Source organism: Channa argus, chromosome 8 (assembly GCF_033026475.1).
Source record: "Channa argus isolate prfri chromosome 8, Channa argus male v1.0, whole genome shotgun sequence".
In the NCBI taxonomy this organism is placed as follows: Eukaryota; Metazoa; Chordata; class Actinopteri; order Anabantiformes; family Channidae; genus Channa; species Channa argus.
This window is the reverse complement of record NC_090204.1, coordinates 219,873-236,741: the sequence shown is the minus strand read 5'-3', so window position 1 is coordinate 236,741 and position 16,869 is coordinate 219,873. Positions and strand designations below refer to the sequence as shown.

The window sequence follows — 16,869 nt, the reverse complement described above, 5'->3', positions numbered from 1 at the left end:
AGTGGAAAGGGGAGAGAGACAAGAACAGAGCAACAACAAAACATCGGGCAGATTGGTAGGACCAGTAGCTGCACGCTGGAAGACACACAGCTTCAAAGCCGGGGACACCTGCAGAAAGGGACAGAGAGAGAAGGACAAAGACAACTACGGGAGAGAAGAGTCAGAGTTAATGATATACAGTGGTGACAATTGCGGGGTGAGAGGAGAGATGGTCAAGAGGAGGAAAGCAGCTTAGTGCATCGGGGGGTGGGTCCCCCAGCAGTCTAAGCCTATAGCAGCATAACTATAACTAACTATATGCTTTATTAAAGAGGAAGGTTGTAAGCCTAGTCTTAAAAGTAGAGAGGGTGTCTGCTTCCTGAATCTGAACTGGGAGCTGGTTCCACAGGAGAGGAGCTTGATAGCTAAAGGCTCTACCTCCCATTCTACCTTTGGAAATTCTGGGACCCACAAGTAGGCCTGCATTCTGAGAATGAAGTGGTCTACTGACTTGTGTAATGGCTTGAAGTTGTTTTCCCCATTGAGTTTTCAATGAAGGATCTTAGAGTCCTGTTGACCAGTTCCAAGTATTCCAGGATCCATGTATGAAGCATTGAGTCATAGGCTTTCTTGTAGTTAATCCAAACAGTGCACAGGTTGGCATGTCTGGTCTTGCAGTCTCGAGTGACTGCTTTATGTACCAGTAGCTGGTTCATTTGTGCCACCAGACGCTTATAGAGTGAGATTAGCTGCGAGTGTGAATGGGTGAATAAGAAACAGTGCAACGCGCTTAGAGTGCCAATAGGTAGAAAAGTGCTATATAAGTGCAGACCATTTACCAAGTGCAGCCCATTTACTGGACCTTGTTTGGGAAGGTTCCTGTGGTCTTGAATAATTAACCTCTAATACAAAGCTTCATGACACTGCTGTGTTGGTTACTTCAAACCAAGATAGAATGGATGATGGTTATCAAGACATAATTTTATGTATTGGGTGGAGCCATTTGTAATGAACGATTACAGCCATCCTGTGTTTAACAAGCATAAAATTAATTCTTACATCTTGAAAACCACACTCTCCAGCTCCATCACAGCTGTGTATACAGAAATAATGACATGACATCTAGACATACAGGCACATACAAACTATTTCAACTTATTTCAAATTTTAATAGAATAGAATAGAATAACTGCTTGTTACCCAGTATTGTCCATTTGTCAACAAACCAGAACATAAGGTCTTATCCTTCTTCAAAAACCAAACTTAGTTCAAATCTCAATTTAAACCAGCAGCTCTAATTATGAATGAAAGCTAAAATTTTTGTGTCTAGAAAGAGCTAGTAACTATTAAAGTAACTCTTAAATCAAATCAGTAAGACGTACTGAAGAGCATCCATGAGCTCCTTTCAAACTGCTATACAAAACACAACCAGACTTTCAAGATGCCAAACTCAAGTGGATGCTCCATGTGATGGAATTACCAACTGTAACTACCAAAGACTGTAAATAAAACTTTCTTAAACCCTTGTGTTTTTTATTTGACTTTGCAGACACCCAGAAACAACAGAAAATCTAACTCCACAAGATAAATAGGAAATAAAATAATTTATTGTCACATAAATGACTTGGTATATTTAGTTAGCTCCCTCTACAAATGGAACGGAAATAATTTTTTTATCCTTAGATGAAGAAAGAAAATATACACAGGAGTGAAAAGCTTAAACCTTCAGGTACATATTTAAGTGCATTTAATACAGAGATGAAACGACCCCATAGAATTGAAGGTCAATGAAATCAGCATTAAAGAAACAAATACAAAAGTGAGAAGACCAGAGAGAGAGAAAAAAAAAGTGGTAGAAAACATTAATCAAGAATTAATATATATACACACTTATGCAGAATCGCTTCTTAAACACAGAAAAACACTATGTAGACACACTGTAAACACATCTTTTAAAATGTGGATGGGTGTACAGGGAAGAAGTGCACATGTGTTTTTGTTCTTCTTGAATCTCTTAAATGTTAAAATAAAAGCTTTATAAAAGCTGGATGCTATAATATGTTTAGATAAAGGAGTTGGGTTAACTACAATAATGTTAATATATGAGCTGAAATTAAATCTATCCCACAACAATAAAACCTTAAATGTCAGTTAATAGAGGTTTTTTGCAAAGTTAATAAAAATAAATATTTGACACATTAACTTATCAAAAGCTTAGAAACATGCATTTGTTACTATTAACCTGCATGGAAATACCTCAACCTGCACCTGGGGATATTTCTGACAACATATACTCTGCATTTACCCGAAGATGTGTTTACTTCGCATTTAGTTTGTACTAACATATGCGACAAAATGTTGAAATCAGGAATCTGATCAAAAAACAGATGTATACAAAATTTTAAAAGTGGTAAAGTCTATTAATGACTCAAGATAATAAAACAAATGCAAAAAGCAGTGTCCTTCATTTTTGATGGGTAAGGCAAACCTTACCAGAACCAGTGGTAACAGCACACCTGTGGCTGCTGGCATGGTTTAATATCGTTCCAGTCAGCTCTTTAATTCAAGCCTTGTATATGTGTGAAAACATCCAAACTGTCCTGGTAGATAAGAAAATATACTTTTCTTCTTGCCAGTCCTCCAAGTCCACAGACCATGTGGACATGATAAGCTTGAGTTTGATGGACAATCAGTTCAGTATAACCGTAGCTGAATAATTCTGAGACTGCCACATATGTGACTGCTGCCTTTCTCCAAATGTGGCTAAAGTCCTGTACTTCTGTAAAGAGCTATGGACAATTCCTAGATTGCCATACTTTACAACTAGCTTAGACTTTATACACACAGACCAGTCCAGTCAAATTCTACTGATAATGTCAGTCATGGTTGAAGAAGTGGAAAGACAGGTCAACCCCAACCGATGCTCAAGCAGGAGTGTCTTAGATGAGGTGGGTGGTTGAACGACTGAATGTGTGGTACTTCCTCTCAAACATGGAAGGCAGATTGACCATGGAGGGAGAATAGTGTGCCTGTTGAGAGAAAAGACAGAAATTAACTTTTCTTATTTTTTAAATAAAAGGTGAGTGCAGATCAGGTGAGTAAAACCAAAATTAAAACTGTAACACCCAATTGTACTGTTAAGGTTCATTTTAGTCCATTACATCTTCCAGAAACAATCTGCCATAGTAAATCAAAGTACAGTGTGGAACAAGTCAAATGATTACAGTGTATCATAATATATTCACAGCCCTTCACTATTTGCATATAAAAATGTGCTGTAAATTACATTTTTGTAAGGCAGAAAACCTATTTAAAGAAACATCAGCAACTTGCATCACTCATTTACTAGTATTTACATACTTCGTGTTACATTAAAGAGTCTGCTTGGTAAACTTTGTAAGCTTCTCACACGATCTGTCAGGGATAAACTCTCTAAATCTCTAAAAGTGCAATACGACTGAATGGAAAATGTCTAAATTGCTCTCAACAGGTCTCTCCACAGATGTTTTACAGTAAGTCTGGGCTTTGGTTGAACCACTTAAGGACAGTCAAAGACTCTGTCAAGCTATTTGCTTCTGGTGTGGAGGTGACATGAAGTGCACTCCCGAAGAGGGGTTATATAAAAGAACTCCCTTTATTTATTATTAATGTGCAAAGGATGCAATGTTTTTATTGCAATTTACAACACGATAACATATGAAACAAATAGAAGGGGTGCGAATAGGTTTTGAAGTGACTGGTTAGTCAAAGTTACCTGGAAGTGTGCGTTAAAAGCACCACTCCTTGCTTCAACTTACACAGCGCAAACTAAAGGATTACTTTTTCAGAATGACCCATTGTGCAAAGGTATTTGTTGTATTAATTTGTACACAACACACATTCTGTTTTAGTACCTACATTACTTAAAAATTATGTAGTGCTTCTGTTAATGCACTTGAGTGAAAAGTTAACAGAAAATTGTAGACATCTGATTTGCAACTAACATCTCTTCACCATTTCTAAGTTAATTTAAATAGCAATTCAGTCTCATTATTATCATCAGCCTACAAATGGGTGACCGCATAATTGTTGTGACAATGTAATTTTAAAGATTTTTAAGTGGCTACAATTTATCTGATGCCTGTGCTGCAGTAGCCCACAGATAAAATTAGAAGGTAACCTTTAAAACCAGAGGGCATTCGAGTGCTGAACATGGGAAACTCAACTACCCTACTTCATTTTGCACCACATGACTCATACAGTCAGCACATATCACTTCTATTACTTTTTTATGCCAATTGGAGTTTTCTAAAAGTATTATTGTGTGTTTTACTAATATCTGTGTGGGCTTCTAATTAAAGATTAGACAAGATTGTGATAGTGGGTACACAGCACTCCTGACCTGACCTGATATTTCAAACATCCTTACATTTGCTTTTACTTCCCTATTCAATGATTTGCGAGATTATGGGTCAAAACAAACAAACAAACAAAAAACAGCAATAAGAGGTTAAAAGCTGAAATATCCACGTAAATCAACTTTAACAACACCCGAATACTTAGCATGGCTTGGCATTACCATTTGAAACAATAAAGCATGAGTCATTCAACTCAATTCAATATCAGCATCTTAACTCGATGCTCAATTTTAAAAGCCTGGCAAACAAGATAGATTGTCATGTAAGATATCTAGTTTACAATCACGTGTGTATATGTGTGAAAAACAAGTTTGACTTCTGTGCTCCAGCCTCATTTTAATTAGTCAGAAGAAAAAAGACAAATGCTGTTACTAGAACCCTTCTGTCTTCCAAACCAAAACTTGGCAATTAACTAATTCAGAAAGGCATTTTCTGCCAGCACAATCACACTTTGGTAGCTTCCCACCTGGCTTTTATGCACTAACCAAGTGCCCTCAACAAGCATTTAAGCAGAAGCACTGCCTTTCTTGTTCCTTCTATTGGTATCACAAGTTGAACAGTAACTAGTGAATGGTGCTGGCCATGATTACATGGTTGTAAGAGATGCTAGAGGGTTTCACCATCACAAAGCATGATTAGAATGACAGAAAAGATTTAACAGCCTGCTTTCACGGAAAAGGAAGGCCAGGTCAAGGGCAGCTCTGGTCATAAAGCAAACATATCCAACCCTCCTTACACACCTGCTACATTACACTAGTTTTGTACAACTGTGAATGAAAATATCTCCATCTGAGACTTGGTCATTATAAATTGCTAGTGACATGCAGATATTTATATGCTTAATCTGAATTACTGAATGCTACCTAATGCAAAGAAGTAACAACTTCCTCTATTTAAACTTGGAATGTATGAAAGGGCCTGTGAGGTATTGGTGTCGCTTTTAGAACAATTATGGCAGATACTGAACAAACAAAAGTTTAACTATATGTGTGTTTTTGCACATTTGCGGCCTGGTAGCTCAATGGGTAAAGCAGCAGGATGGATATGGAGAAGTCTGCAGGATTAAGTCCCAGCTTACCCACCAGGTTCACTCAGTGCTAGCTCCCCAGTTGGATAAAACAAACTTTTGCCAAAATGAGTAGTGAGTTTCTCCTTGAAAAAAAAATGGTTAGCGGAGGTGCAGTAGCACTTTGCACTTAATAATAATAATAATAATAAAAGAGGCTATATGCAATATTTTCAAAACTTTCAAATTTAAAACTACTATGTTCACTAGTAGGTTTTATTTAAGCATGGGCTCATTGCAGATGGTAAAGCAGCATTCATAAAACCAAGGAGTAGTTAAATGACTAAACTGAACATTGAATAAAATGGGCTCAGCGACTCAGCCATCACAGACTAAAATATAGGAAAGATGACGTGCCACCAATTATTAAAGCTCAGATAAAAAGTCAGCCCTGCTCCCATGAATACAGTGACATTTTATTTTAGTGAGACATTTTTATGTAACCTTGCCAAAATACAGAGTACAGCATCCAAAATTAAAGGCATGTCTTGAAATTTTGATTTTTATTCCTGATACATTACTTGACTGCACTTATTAGTAATTTTCAACAGAGCTGCTTACATAGAAACAACGATTTCCAAAAGACTATTTAAATCTATCGACATGCCTTTAAGGAAGCTTTCTCTCCTGAAGGAAAGCAGGCTTCCAACTGGACAGAACTCTTCCGAGCTCTTCTGCTGCTCAATACTTAGTAACACCAAGTGAATATTCCCAGCCCCACTAATTAGTAACCCAGTGATTCACAGTAACAGGTTTTCCAAATCAACTCTTAGAATCTCTGCCCTTTAAACTTGTCAGTCTCGAGTGGGGGGAAATTACACCCACACAATTCAAATGTTTCTAACCCCCTCATTTGCAATCACTGGAGTTCATAGTTCAGCTGGTGAGCAGACCCTTATTAATCTGATATTGTCACAGGGTCTCAGTTTCTAATGAGTTGATTTGGACTGTAATTGCATCTGTGGTATATGGATGCTGAATCTACATATTACAGAAGCAGACAGCAAAGGTAAATTTAAAATTGGTGTCCCCTAATTTAGACTACACAGCAGTAATGTTTGCTCACATGAAACTCCAGGACTGAGATTAGCGATGAATTAGAGCAGAGTCTCCCTGCGAGGACTGGTCAGGACAGCTCTGCATTGGTCCAGAGGGACTTTGGGATCTCTGCATGGTTCAGAAAAGGTCCTCTCTTTGGCATTAAGTGGCAGGGGAGCCATAGTCTTTGGGTGAAACCCTACAGCAGGAAGATGTCTGGACAAGTTATGGCTAGATTCTGGTTGGACGTTTTTGGAGTTTAGCTGAGAGGAATTTTGGATAGCTTTAATAGTGGACTTTTGGGAAATGGTTGGGCTGGAAAGAGGCTGTGCTGGTTGGGTCAACTGAGGAGCATCATGGATGGACTGTGTTTCTTGTGTGCCTGGGCAATAGTTAGGGCAAAGTCTTTGATTGGACTCAGGGGCAGCACTTGGACCATGGTTATTATTAGACTTTTGGACTGGGCTGCAGGGGGTACGCATACAGACAGGGACTCTGGCTCTGATAGGAGGGTGGTCCAAAGAATTAGAGCGCTGTACCACAACACTGGTCTTGGCAGAATCGCTCAAACTGAATGTGGAGGCAGAGCGAGCCATCTAGAGTACATAATAGAGAGGAGACAAATATAAAGCAGGGATCTATAAATCAAAGGACAAGTCAAGAAGAGAAAATACATGCTACAACATAATACAGAAAGAGGGGAAATGCTTAGAAGGTAAAACAAGACAGCCCCACTGTCTATTAGTATGTTACTGTCTAAACGACTTAACACCACAATTGTCTCCACAAACCTTGAAACTGTGTGTTTTTACATATGTAAAAATACTGGCAGGAGACAGAAAAAGATCTTTCTCATCAAACATTTTAAAAGTCAGTATATCTGATACAGAGTACAGCTATCATTAACCAGTATTTTTTGTTCATTTTATCAGATGGTGGAGTTGATATTTCGTGTGTCTGGTGAAACAGGAATAGGAAAAAGGGACCCCCAACCCAATGCTCTGGCTAAAATCACGACATAGTCTGGGACTACTTGACTGTAGAGCACGCAGTTTAGAGAGACATTTGATTAGCAAAGCAAGCTTGAATGCAGGTGTCTCCAAGGACACCGACTTTGGCAGCAATAACCTCAAGCAAGCCCTTATTGTAGCTGTGATTAGACATGAACAATTTTAAGGACTTTTTGATCATACATTCCTTACAGAACTGCTTCAGATCAGCCACATTTTTAACAAATATGGTGTGAACTTCTACTGGGTTAAAGTTTGGGCTCTGGCTACTCAAAGAGCAGGATTTTGTGACCCCAAAGCTATTTTTATAGTAGGTTTGCTTTGATATTACTGTCCTGGTATATCGTTCAGGTTCATCTGAGATTCAACTTGTACACAGCCACTGCGACATCCTGTAGGGTACCTCAATAAAAATGAGAATTCGTTTTCTCCTCCACAATGGCAAGTCATCCCGTTCAAGAGGCAGTCATGCAGACCTAAATATAAAGATACTCCCTCCACCATACATACCCCTGTTTAGATAATGTTTGTTCCTGTTGATACGTGGTCTTCCTTTGAGGCCATATGCTGTGTGTTCTTTCCAAATAATTCTGCCTTTGTTCTATCTGTCCACAACACATTTTCCACATGTTGCGGCATGTCAACCTGCTCTTTAGCAGACTTCAGACATGATGTAATGTTGTTTTTGGAAGCAACTGTTTTGTCCAAGGTTTGCAAAGAGATGTTAACCAACTGCAAAAAAAATCCTTCAAGTCTTTAGCTGAAGTTTGTTTTTGTTTTTTTGTTTTTATTAAATCTTATTGAGGATTCTGTGATGTACCTTTGGGGATAACTTGACTGAGTGACCACTTCTGTGAAGAGTAGCAATAGTACCACATTGTTTTCCTTTGTAGACAGCGTGTCTAACTTGACTGATGGATTTCTAGTCTTTGAGATTACTCTGTAATCCTTCACGGTTATTTGCAAAAGAACAATTTTTGTTTGTAGTTCTTTTTTTGGCTTCCATTGGCTAATCCTGCTTGAGGACATGATTTTATAAACCAAATAGTTCTAAAGACACCTCCATCCACACCTCCACCTTCAAGTCCATTGTTTCACTAATTGGACTGATAATTTGTAAAGTGGTTTGGGAGTGTGGGGGCAAAGGGTCAAATGTTAGAGGACATAACAAAAACAAAAACATTTGATTTAAAAGGTTCTGCTTAGAATTGTAGCATTTCCCCAATTTGGAAGCTGGACTTTATAAGCTGCTAAAGAAGGTCAAATTGTTTTCACCAAAAATAAAGATAGTCTAAAGGCAAGTGAAGCAGAAATATTTTAAACCTCAGCCCCCTTTATTTCGTAAAAAATGCAGTATTATAAAGCCAATTACCAGTGGCCATAGTATTAGTGTTAATTTTGGCAAATTATTTTGATTTAGTGATACACTTAATCTTTTGATGAAAACATAAATTATTTCTAGTGTCCACTTTGTTATGAACTGTTACCAGGGTTACAGGGGTTTTTTGTGTTAATTTGGTCAAACAGTTGTTTCTGGCTCTTCAGAGGGATTCAAACAATGATTCATTAACATTTTGTCTAAAAGTCTGTCTAGTGGGTTAAGTGGAAACGGTGTATCGGTTGGTAACATTAATATAGCATGTTAACGTTTAACGTTGGCATGCTGCTGCATGTTCATAGAAGGCTCAGCTGTTTTGTTGCAACATTTTGTCTAATTCTGAGCTGAATGTAAAAAGCTTCTTATTAACAGCAGCTCAACAGGCCAAGTGGGTTTTGAACCGATTATCTTGAGTGGACAAAACCATTTCTCTGATGAGGAGCTAAAGGTTCATTCCCTAAATGCTGCAGGTCAGTTAATATGACTTTGTTTTAGAGGATTTCACTTTATGTTTAAATAAAAAAAATAATAATTAAAAGGTATGGTCAAAATTTCTTTATGTCTTTGTTAATGTCTTTAACAAAATGTCTTAAGTCTAAACTACATAACAGAAAAAAAGTAGGAATAGAAGTAAAGAAATTTGTTAAATAATTTCACTGATGGTTTATTTAGACAGCAAATAATCCAGACTTACAGCCAGAGTGGAGCTGCTGCCAATGTGGTTTTCACAACTTATCCTCTGGCCTTCCTCATCTGGAGTACTGTTGGCCATGAATGCCCTCTGGATCACACGCTTCGGGGTCTTGGTAAACGAAAATGCCCTTGTCACCTAACACACACATAAAACACAGAGTTAAAATTAAGTTTTGGTTTTGTTACATGGTAATTTTCATGTTTAAATGTAACAGGAGATATGTAGCTAAATGAGATGCCTCACAACACTCCTATAATCTGTTGTTGAGGCACACAACCTGTTTACTGTAAATAGTTAATAGAGGCTGGAGGAAAGTACATTTACTAACGGTATGGTTCAATATGAGGTACTTAAACTTCAGTATACTGGAATGTTTAAATTTGATGTTACTTTTAGTTTCATTCCAGTTCTTTACAGCTTTAGTTACATACTGCACATTTGTATACCTTCTAAGCATTTCCACTCTCTCTGTATTTGGTTTTACTATGCATTTTCTTTTCTTTGCCTGTACTTTGTTTTGGAGATGTAAATCCCAGCTTTACATTTGTCTTCTCTCCATTATTTACTCTAGATGGCTCGGTCTGCCTTCACATTCAGTTTGAGTAATTCTGCCAAGACCAATAGGGTGGTACAGTGCTCCAATTCTTTAGACCACCCTCCTATCAAAGCCAGAGTCCCTGTATATATACATACCCTCTACAGCCAAGTCCAAACACATTTGTAGCCCTATTCCCAATTCTGCCCCTTTGTCTAAACCAGCACTCAACACTTTTAAAACACAGGTGGCCTAGACTGTAACGTCTCTGAATGCAACAGCAACTTTTAATGTGTGACAGTGCACCAACAGGTGCTCTATGGCTTCTATGGAGACACAGTACCCCCCCTCTTTCAATGTGAACCCCACTCATATAGGGGAGTTTGAGAGGAAATGGGATGTCTGTCATTTCCATATATTTGAAGTACCATGACTACCTTTCTACGGTGTCATTTATTTGCCTGCTTTGTCACTATTACTCCAGTTTGTTGATTTGTAAAGCCAACCCACTGTAGGCATCTATTTGAAAAAGGTAACAGCTGACATTACTGTCGTTATTCCAGAAAACTGATGCTGCTGTTTAAGAGACAAGAAGCAAAAATCTTAATTTTTATTCAGGAATTTTACCAGATCATTCAAATACAAACATAATTAATTTATTTATAATATACATATACACTTATTACAGTGATACGTATTAGATACCCCATCTTCTTTCTGTACAATTTTCCAGGACTATATTTAAGTTTGTAATTAATTTGGTATAATTATTACCTTGTCTTCTACTTCTTTAGACATTTTTACTACATTATGAATCAGCCAAAAGTATAATATAGCTAACAATATTGATATGTTTTAAATATTCCTAAAACAAATTCATCACATAAATTAAAAGATTTTAACAGTTTATATTAAATATACACGATAAACATTAAGAGTTGTTTAACATTAGTACTGACAGAGCAATTTATATTTGAATTCTTTTGGCAGATATGTACAAGGCAAGAAAAACAAAACAAAAAAAAAATCAGTAAATGCTAGTGCAGAGAAGAGAAAGGAAAATAAGAAAAGAGTTTGAAAAAAGTAGGAAGCACTTAAAAAGCAGCATTTCAACATTTTTGGGTTTATTTGCTAGATTTATAGGGCTACTGTAAAGCTAAAAATATCCAGGAAGCTTAGCTTCCACACTCATTTGCTTTTCTGACAGCTCCTGAGTAGGATCAGTGTCTGAAAAGTCATAGCTTTAGTAGTAGGCAAAAATTTTTGACAAGGGCAAATTATTGTGTACCAGCAGCTACCTGATCACCCATTACTATTGTCTTGACTACATCTCTCTGCATGGCTGCCAATGTCTCAGACAGCTGAACAATCAGTAATTATAATAATGTACAAATGAGAACCTGATTCTTCTGTCTTTACCTTCTTTGAAGTCTTCTTTATGGCCCTGGAAGCTTTGCTCAGGGTGCTGTCCATGTCCTTGGTGCTGACCTGCAGTGAGTCTGGGTCTGTACACTGAATCATGTCCTCCTGGTTACAAAACAGACACAGCCTCAAAATCAACACGATAGATCATGACCTCAAGTGGACAAGTCACGCCATCACTGACAAAACATTCACCACATAACTTTCCGGGCAAAATAGTTACAAGAGGAGATGTGTAGTAGGATTCACACACAGCCTTTATTTTTCTCTCCCTCTCACCCTGCAATGGTCTTTTTTTTAACAACCAGGGCTCTGTCTTATTGATATTCACATTGCAGTGCTGACCCAGTGAAAACAGCATTAGGAATGCTGAATATAAGGCAGCAGGCAAAGCAAGGACCTGCATCGCCCTCTACTGCTTGCTCTGCTAAATACAGACAACAGCCACACCTCCATATCCTCGAGTGGGCTGATTAATCATTGAGCTTAATCAGCACATAAGTCGGTTTGGTCATAATTTCCTGAAATGATCAAATAATTAAGTTGGCAATATGTTTGTATTTATACTATTAGAAAAAAACAAACAAACATAAAAAGCAACCTATGTGGAACTGATACAACTAACAAGTATTGCCCATATACAGTAACTTCAATTTATACCTATAATTGACCAGTATATACTGTAAACTAAATATCAATTATTTTAATACATGCATAAGCACTTGCTTACTGGAGTTTTTAAATATGTATAAAAGTCATGACTGTAAAACACCAACTTACACTGGTTTAGGGAGAAGAGGAGACAAGGTGAGTTGACTGCAAAGAAAGCACCACATTTGTGTAAGTTTGTACTTATCTTATTCAACAGCTGGTATATTCATTGTACTGTCTCTGTTATAGACTTTACTGCATTGTATTCACAAGCACCGAGTTAAATTGAAACTACACATAACCTCTGCTCTGTTCCATTGTGTCTGTGTAGATCTACATAGGCACTCCAGATATGAGGAGAAAACGAAGTAAAGATTAGAACAATTTCAGCAGTGGAGTAGATGTAAGTAAGGACCAGGATTTCATCAGCTTATTTAAAATTTTATTAAATCACTTAAGATTTTTCACTTAAGTTTGATAAACCTACAGTCTTCTTTAAAACACTAGTATTATAGTCCCTTTTTAGCCAATTTCTCTAAAAAACTAACCTAATAATAAGCTAATAAGTTATAAGTCAGCCCTCTTGCATCATGACTCAAAGTGATGCTGAAAAGCTAGTCCATGCATTTGTTACTTCTAGGTTGGACTACTGTAATTCCCTAGTTTTTGGGTGTCCTAATAACTCCCTAAAATGCCTTCAATTATTTCAAAATTCTGCAACTGCTGGACTGCTGCTGAGTGGAATTAGCAAGAGATCATATTTCTCCTTAATTACTTTCCTTCGAATATAAATAAAAACCCTGCTCCTTACATATAAAGCTCTTAATGGTCAAGCTCCATCATATTTCAAAGACCTCATAGTACCATATCATCCGTTTAGACCACTTCGATCTCAGAATGCAGACCTACTTGTGGTTCCCAGAGTTTCCAAAGGTAGAATAGGAGGCAGAGCCTTTAGCTATCAAGCCCCTTTCCTGTGGAACCGGCTCCCAGTCCAGATTCGGGGGGGAAGACACCCTCTCTACTTTTAAGACTAGGCTTACAACTTTCCTTTTTGGTAAGCATCTTAGTCATTATGCTTTAGGTTTAGACCAAGGGTGCCCAATGTGTCGATCGCGATCTACCAGTCGGTCGCAAAGGTAGTGTGGGTAGATCATGGAATTAACAAAGTAGACATCAGCCCGTCATCCCTCCTCACTTTGAAATTTGTCACTTGATTGACGTACAGGGCAGCCAGTCTGACATATAACTTTTTCTGACACATGGGTCACAGCGCATGCGCATGCATACAACAGCACCAAGTGCTGCAAATCTCTAGCAAACTAGCGAGATAGCCTCCGGACTATGCATCCCTGGCTAATTCTATCCAGTGCAAGTCATCAGAGTAAGGTAATGACAAAAAAATGTACAGATTTGTATTGTGGAGTATGGGTTCATTCAGTTATGCAAGCTACACCAACATATATTGTGCATGTAAAGAATTCTAATAAATGTATTTTTTATAGTAGCTCCAGCAAGTGCAATGAGCTCCTCTCCTCTCTATACATTTATTTGTCACCAGTGCATGACATTAACTTTGTGTCTTCTTATTTATGGCCACACAACTGGTTCTGCTGGAGGTTTCTTTCATTAATGCATGCCACTGTTGCCTAGGGCTTGCTCAAGGGGGATTTGTGGGGTTGCCTCTACATACTTATATAGGTAGGACTTTATTATGTAAAGTTTCTAGAGATGACTTTGTTGTGAGTTGGTGCTATATAAATAAAGTTGAAGTAAATTAAATAACTTGATGCTAAATAGCATAAGAGCATCACATTCAGTGACACGTCTGTTAGCTGTCTGTTTCAGAGAACCAAATTGCAAATACTTCAACTGACTCGGAAGTGGCACTGAAATCCATGTTGAGATTCAGCCAGGTAGTTACTGACTGTATATGCACCAATGTGTGCCATTGGTGCATATACAGTCAGTAAGTAGTGCTCATTCCTAGTGGTGGGTATTGTCATGTAAATATCATCAGCTCCAAGTTCGTGAAGGTTTAAATATACTCAGTGGCTTTCAGCATAAACCCTTGAAAATGAAATTCAGATTTCTTCTTGTCCTTTGCATGTTTGCAGTACAAATAGGTTTTCAGCCAACCGGACATAGAAAGTATGAACTGGCCTGACAACACGCCAACCCAACATCAAAGATATAGTGGCAACAACAACCGACAACCGAACCAAATGCCTGGCAGTGGTGGGTCATGGGTCTAAAATTGGCCTAATTTTTTGAAAGACAAAAATAACTAATTTTCAAGTGTAAAGCGTTGCTGAGGATGCTGCTGAGCTATCACAGATTTTTTCCCTGCCAGTAAGTCTGTCCAACTGTGTGTTGGGGAGGGTTTTCTCACCGCATCAGCTCTGCAGATGGTGTTGGCGACGTGGCGGCAAAGTGTCCTCAACCAGGTGCTTTTAACGGTATCCTCTCCAACCAGCTGGAAGCTGAACAACAAGTTCTCTTGCTCAGTCGGAGGGCGAACAACCAAGGCAAATGCATTAACACACTCTGAAGGGAGGAGATGAAAGAACAAGAAAGAAAAGTTAGGGGGAGAAGATAAGAGTAACAAGAAGAAGGGAGGAGGTGGGTCAGACAGTGCAACCATTGCACACTGCAGTGGTGAAAGAAATGCTGGACAGGGAGAAAAGAAACAGAAAGATCAGAGAACTTGGAAAATAAATGCTTTGACTAAACTGTTCCCTGTGTAAAGACCATTTATCTCTGAAAAATGCTTTTCAATGTAAAACTAGAGGAAATGATAAAATAGTGTGAAAAAGAAACTCATAGGTACTAGAAAGGCTGGACCAAAGCATTCCACGGGTCATGAAAGAGTTGCTGTTATCTACGCGTACGTTTACACAAAATGAAGTTGCCTGCATTAACGTGAAGCATTGGTTGTTAATTTTTAGAAATTAATAGTACATGTACACAGGATGCAATTCCACGTATTACTAGTAGGGTAGTACCAAAACAGCAAAATGCTGGGAAAAAAAGAAATGCATTTTGTTGTTGTAATAGCTATAATATCTTCTAATATTTTTTTAACTGAATTACAATGGGTAAATATTTAGATGTTCAGATACTGTAAGGAGGGTCATGATCTTAGAGTAGATTTGCTACTGAGCTGTGTGACAGCAATAGCACATAAGGGTATCTAAGCACTTTGGGTATTATAATGGAGAGCAGATTAGGAGTACAGGTGACATGATGAGCAATAACTTGATTAGTTTCCACTAAGGCCAGCAACACAGGAAAATATTTGAAATCAGTAATTCTTTCATTCCTGTATTGTCCACAAAATGTTTGCGTGCAGCTCTAGTACTGCAGTCCAGCTAATAATGTGCGTGAGGGTATGTTGTGTCGCTTAGTCGGTGTTCCGTTAAATTGTGATCGATTGGAAAGCAGTCCTCAATGATTAATTGTTTTCCAGTGTGTGCATGTTGTTACTCTGTTACCCTCTGTGTCCTGCAGGTCCAGCACTCTTCGAATCTGGGACAGTGGCATCAGTGTGATGTGTTTGAGTGGGGGAGGTGGTCTTGTCGGTCCCAGTGGACTCTTAAATGTGTTGATCACCTTGTGCCGCTTCCTTGCAATCTGTAAAGATCCCGATACATAGATAACTGCAAATAACTTGGCATTAGCTTTTATTTCTTCTGATAAGTAACAATATATTAAAGGTAAAAAAAAAAAAGGCAGACTGCTGGAGCCGAAGCTACTTTATCATCTGCTGCTACTATATAGTCTGACCAGCATCGAGCTCTGTAACTTCACTGATGACAACTAATCAAACCGTTGAGTTTCCCAAATCAAACTACCCACATCTATCTACAGAGCATTTGTAGACGTTTTTGGAGTAGGGTGCTAATTTTAAAATGTTTTCAATTTCTTTTTAATTAGCTTTGAGAGTAGTTATTGTATGGCTTTTCACAATGTGAGCTGTTAACATAACTCTATACAGGTACACTGCACTTGTGGTTGAATCAAGCATTGGCCTGAATTTTTTTATGGACAGAAATGAAATAGTAGAATTAAAAACAAGTTTATACCATCTTTACTGAAAAAATTAAATCAGCGAAAAAAATCAAGATTCATGGAAACGTGTCATATTTTCATCGAGGGCAGTTAAGTAAGTTGTCAGTGTTACTTTGTCTCAACATTTTACTGCTAAAGATATAGATGACCTTTACAGAACACAGCTTATATCTTATCAGAGGGATTGTTACAGTGTCTACATGATTAGAATGTTTGCCACATTCTTAATGTGCGTGTAACATCCACGTCAATCAACTGATACTAGTTTAATCAATTTAACTGTCAACACTGTGTTGTTGTGTCGTGTCTCATTCGCTTGCCTTTTGTTTAGATCTAAAGCACTTTCAGTACATCCATAAAACACTCCATAGAGAGCCTCTAAACCAATTTACATTTACACAATGCTTAGGTAATGCGTCAGGTGTAGACACAGTGTTAGGCCAGGTCTAGCTCAATAAATATCTGCCAGAACTACACACTATCTAAGGGTGATTATTTTTTTTTAACATAATTTGTTTCTATTTAAATAATAATAAAATAAAAAAATAACATGGGCGAATATATGATTATCTGATTTTTAATACCCTCAACAATCATCATTGGCTTGAAAACACCTGTATAAGGCTTT

The 16,869-nt window shown here is 37.8% G+C and overlaps 1 protein-coding gene across 7 annotated transcripts in view; it reads right to left on the bottom strand.

Annotated features, from left to right (window-relative positions):
• Positions 1-1,568: 1,568 nt before the first annotated feature.
• Positions 1,569-16,869, bottom strand: part of ect2 (epithelial cell transforming 2) — a 36,445-nt gene continuing 21,144 nt past the window's right edge. For 4 of the 7 annotated variants that reach the window (XM_067514060.1, XM_067514061.1, XM_067514062.1 and 1 more), the window contains 6 exons: positions 15,665-15,803; positions 14,563-14,717; positions 11,517-11,624; positions 9,563-9,697; positions 6,509-7,076; positions 1,569-3,008 (listed from right to left, as the gene is read on the bottom strand). In XM_067514060.1, coding sequence (XP_067370161.1) covers positions 6,540-7,076; positions 9,563-9,697; positions 11,517-11,624; positions 14,563-14,717; positions 15,665-15,803 — 1,074 coding nt within the window. In that variant the 3' untranslated portion in view covers positions 1,569-3,008; positions 6,509-6,539. The remainder of the gene's footprint in view (positions 3,009-6,508; positions 7,077-9,562; positions 9,698-11,516; positions 11,625-14,562; positions 14,718-15,664; positions 15,804-16,869) is intronic. The other 3 variants (XM_067514065.1, XM_067514066.1, XM_067514067.1) reach the window with 1 other exon arrangement.